The 3,680-nt window shown below is 37.5% G+C and overlaps 1 protein-coding gene across 1 annotated transcript; it reads right to left on the reverse strand.

Annotated features, from left to right (window-relative positions):
- Positions 1–238: 238 nt before the first annotated feature.
- On the reverse strand, positions 239–751 carry LOC114746822 (PLAT domain-containing protein 3-like). The gene has a single exon (XM_028935104.1). It carries the CDS (start codon positions 749–751, stop codon positions 239–241), a length of 513 nt encoding a protein of 170 aa, XP_028790937.1.
- Between the last annotated feature and the right edge of the window lie 2,929 nt (positions 752–3,680).

Consider the following 3,680-nt stretch of genomic DNA (forward strand, 5'->3'; position numbering starts at 1 on the left):
AAACCAAACCTGTACGGATATTACCGGGCAAGTGGACAAATTTGCACCGTGGAGGGGAATTATTATTAATATCGGAATGAGACACAGGATAAATATTACATAACACAACACACCAACAGAAAGCCACATATCTGTGTTTGTTACTCCCACGGGGCCTGTTTTCAAGTAACAAGTTATGATTATATCATATAAACCTGAGAAGTAGGTAATGGAGAATGGTGACACAGAAGAGTGGGCCTCAAACTAAAGTAGCGGCGGCGCGGGAGCATAAGTTGACGGTGGCATAGAGATGACGGGGCCACTCGTCCAGAGCCAGCCACTGATTCACCGGGAACGCTACCTTCCTAGAAAGGCCGCCACTGACGGTGATTTCGACGAAATCCAAGTACCACCCTGGCTTGTTCCCTTCGCCGTTGGATGTGACGGTGACGGCACAAACACTGAGACAAGTGCCTCGGCCGCTGAAGACGTCCAGGTTGCCCCTCTCGAAGTAGTCATGACCCGGTGCCATTATGCCCCAACTTTGGAGGTTGTTGACCGTAAAACTATTGACGGAAGAGGACGTTAACTTGAGGCCGATGATGGAGTCCGTTCCTGCATCGTTGCGATCTCCTGTCTTAACTCTCACAATGTACTGGCATTGCTGCTGCATATACACACATGCATATACACAACTAAGTAGAAGGAATAGAAGCTTGAAGCTAATAATAACGTAACAGGAGAAAGAGCAATTACCTACAGATGTAGCCATTGCAGCGAAGCTTATGAGTGAGACTAGAAAAACAAGACAAGACAAGACAATCCAATAACTCTGAGAGCCATTTTTAGTTTGTGACGCTACGTACTGGTCGATCGATGAGGATGAGAAACGCTGGAATAACCTCTCTATGCTTTTATATAAACATAGGGCGACATGTACATATGTGGACAAGTTGATAACGTGGGATGTCATCAACCTTTCGTTCTCACATAACGTGGTCTGAACACATGTCCTATATGCATGCAGCCCCACTTTGAATCATAAAGAAGAGAATTAATTAAACACGACCGCTCGTGATATTATATATATGGAACCAAATATCACCTCAGTGGCAGGATGAGCATGGCAGGAAACGTCAGCTGGGAAGCAAGTGCATGCATATAGTTCCCAAATTATTATACAAGTGATGTCCATGCGGTCAAGCCATTGCATAATGCATCATGTGTAATTTTCTAGTCTCTACTGTTCATTCCAGAGGGGAAAAAATGAGCCGGAATCCGACACAAAAAGGAACCCCAGCAACAAAGCCTAGTTCACCCTCCAACAATGTTGAAACCCTTAGATTCAAGTTGCCCAATATCAGCTCGGCACTCTCTTACTATGCAGAGTCGAGCTGTAGATTCTCAAGGATCCACCAACAGAGTGAAGAAATCTCTTGATATTTGATCTGACCTAATACTATTTGCTTACACAGATCTGTCATGGCCATGTATTAAATAAATAAATAATAATAATAATAATAATAATAATAATAATAATAATAATAATAATAATAATAATAATAAGAGTAGAGATGTAGAGAGAGAAGGCTCAATATTATTCATGGACATAAGGATGATACATGCTTCAAACCTACAGGTTTTGATTAACATGTCCTTTGGAACGATCGCAACTTGATTAAATAATACTACAAGGATTATGATACGGAGTAAATGTTGGAATATTTTTTAAAATGAAGAGATGTGTTTTTTGAAAAGTCACGTCCTTATATAAATTTATTAAATTAATAAATTTATATGAAGGGTTATGTCTTCATATGAATTAATAAATTTATTTGAAGGGTTGTATCTTTATATAAATTACTATATTTATATTAAGGGTTATGTAGGAAGTTAAAAAATTAAATGAACCTACATGCTAAATTCATTGTATTTATTTAAGTTATTTTGGTTCATAAACCAACATATGGTTATGACTTTTTATTTAATAGGGTTTTATTTGCAAAAGGTATCTCTTTAAGGCATCATTTCATGGTCTATATAAACCATTCACCTTCACTTCATTTGGGAGATATACAACAAAAACACTAAGATCAAACTCATTGTTTTTGTCTTTGAGTGCACACAGAGATATAGTCAAATTATCACTTTGTAAAAGCCATTGTTGTCTTTGCTTGAATTTTGGAAGTGCAATCCATATTCAAGGGTCTTTATTGTATCTTGAAGAAAATTCACCAGTCAACCCAACTTGCACCCTAAAAGATAGGAATAGGTGGGGGCGAATTAAGCCTAAAGGAAAGTGTTGTCCACGCCTTGAAGACATCGTGCATCACTTTCTTCTTAATCTCTTCTTCTTGTACTCTTTAGAGAACCACTCCCGCCAATAATCTTTAGGCTTACTTCACTCAAGCACAAATGGCTTCTTTGAAGGAGTTGACTACAAATTTTGTGAAGTTGGAGAGATTTGAAGGAGGCAACTTTCTGAGATGACGGAGGAAGATGAAATTTCTTCTCGAAACTTTGAACGTGGCCTATGTTCTCACTACTCCCAAGCCTCAAGAAGGAAGATGAAACCATTGTCGAAATAGAGAAAGACAAAAGTGGGAGAATGATGATTATATCTACACTGGACATATTCTCAACAGCCTTTGTGACACTCTCTTTGATGTTTATCAAGATACAACCTCTGCAAAGGATCTTTAGGACAAACTTGAGGCATGATACATGCAAGAGGATGCCATAAGTAAGAAATTTCTTGTTACTTGATTCAATAGTTATAAGATGGTTGATAGAAATTCTGTCATGGAGCAAATGCATGAAATTGAACATATTTTGAATAATTTCAATTAACATAAAATGCATATGGATGAGATTATTATTGTCTCCTCAATCATAGACAAACTTCCTCCTTCATGAAAAGATTTCAAAAAGAGTCTCAAACATAAAAAGGAAGATATCTCTCTTAAACAATTGGGAAATCATCTTCGTTTGGAAGAGGAATATAGAAAGCAAGATGCTAAAAAGGAAGCCAATACTCAAGAGAAGCTACATGTGGTGGAGGAAGGACAGTCCAACAAGACCTTAAAGAAAAGAGGAAAGGATAAAGACAAACCCCAAGCACAGGATGGTCACAAAGATAAGAGAAAGAAAGGTAATTGCTTCTTTTATGGAAAGGGTGGTCATTTCAAGAAAGACTGTCGTTTCTTCAAAAAGAAGAAAGAGAAAGAAAACAAGTCACCTGCAAAAGAAGACAATTTTGTGGCAGTAATTTTTGAGATCCACCTAATTGATAATGATGAATCATGGTGGGTGGACTCTGGTGTCACACGTCATGTGTGCAAAAACAAGAACTTCTTCAAAATATTGAAGGAGGAAGATGGGGATGTACTTTATATGGAAAATGCTTCAATTGTCCAAGTCAAGGGCAAAGGGACCGTGGAAGTTAAATTCACTTCTGGGAAAACTCTCACTTTAAGAGATGTCTATTATGTACCAGAAGTTAGGAAGAATTTAATTTATGTACCTTTACTTAATAAGTTTGGGTTTAAGTCTGTATTTGAGGCAGACAAGTTTGTTCTCACTAAGAGTGGAATATTTGTGGGTTAGGGTTATTTTTGTGACAACATGTTTGAATGTAATGTTGCTAAAGTTAATAATAGTATTTACAGTTCTGCTTATATTGTTGACTCTTGTGATTTATG

This window comes from Neltuma alba, unplaced genomic scaffold (assembly GCF_004799145.2).
Source record: "Neltuma alba isolate B1F8T4 unplaced genomic scaffold, ASM479914v2 tig00005117_pilon, whole genome shotgun sequence".
NCBI lineage: Eukaryota > Viridiplantae > Streptophyta > Magnoliopsida > Fabales > Fabaceae > Neltuma > Neltuma alba.

Excerpts from the sequence above, each read along its gene's own strand:
- LOC114746822 (XM_028935104.1), bottom strand. The coding sequence starts at position 751 with ATGGCTACATCTGTAGGTAATTGCTCTTTCTCCTGTTACGTTATTATT.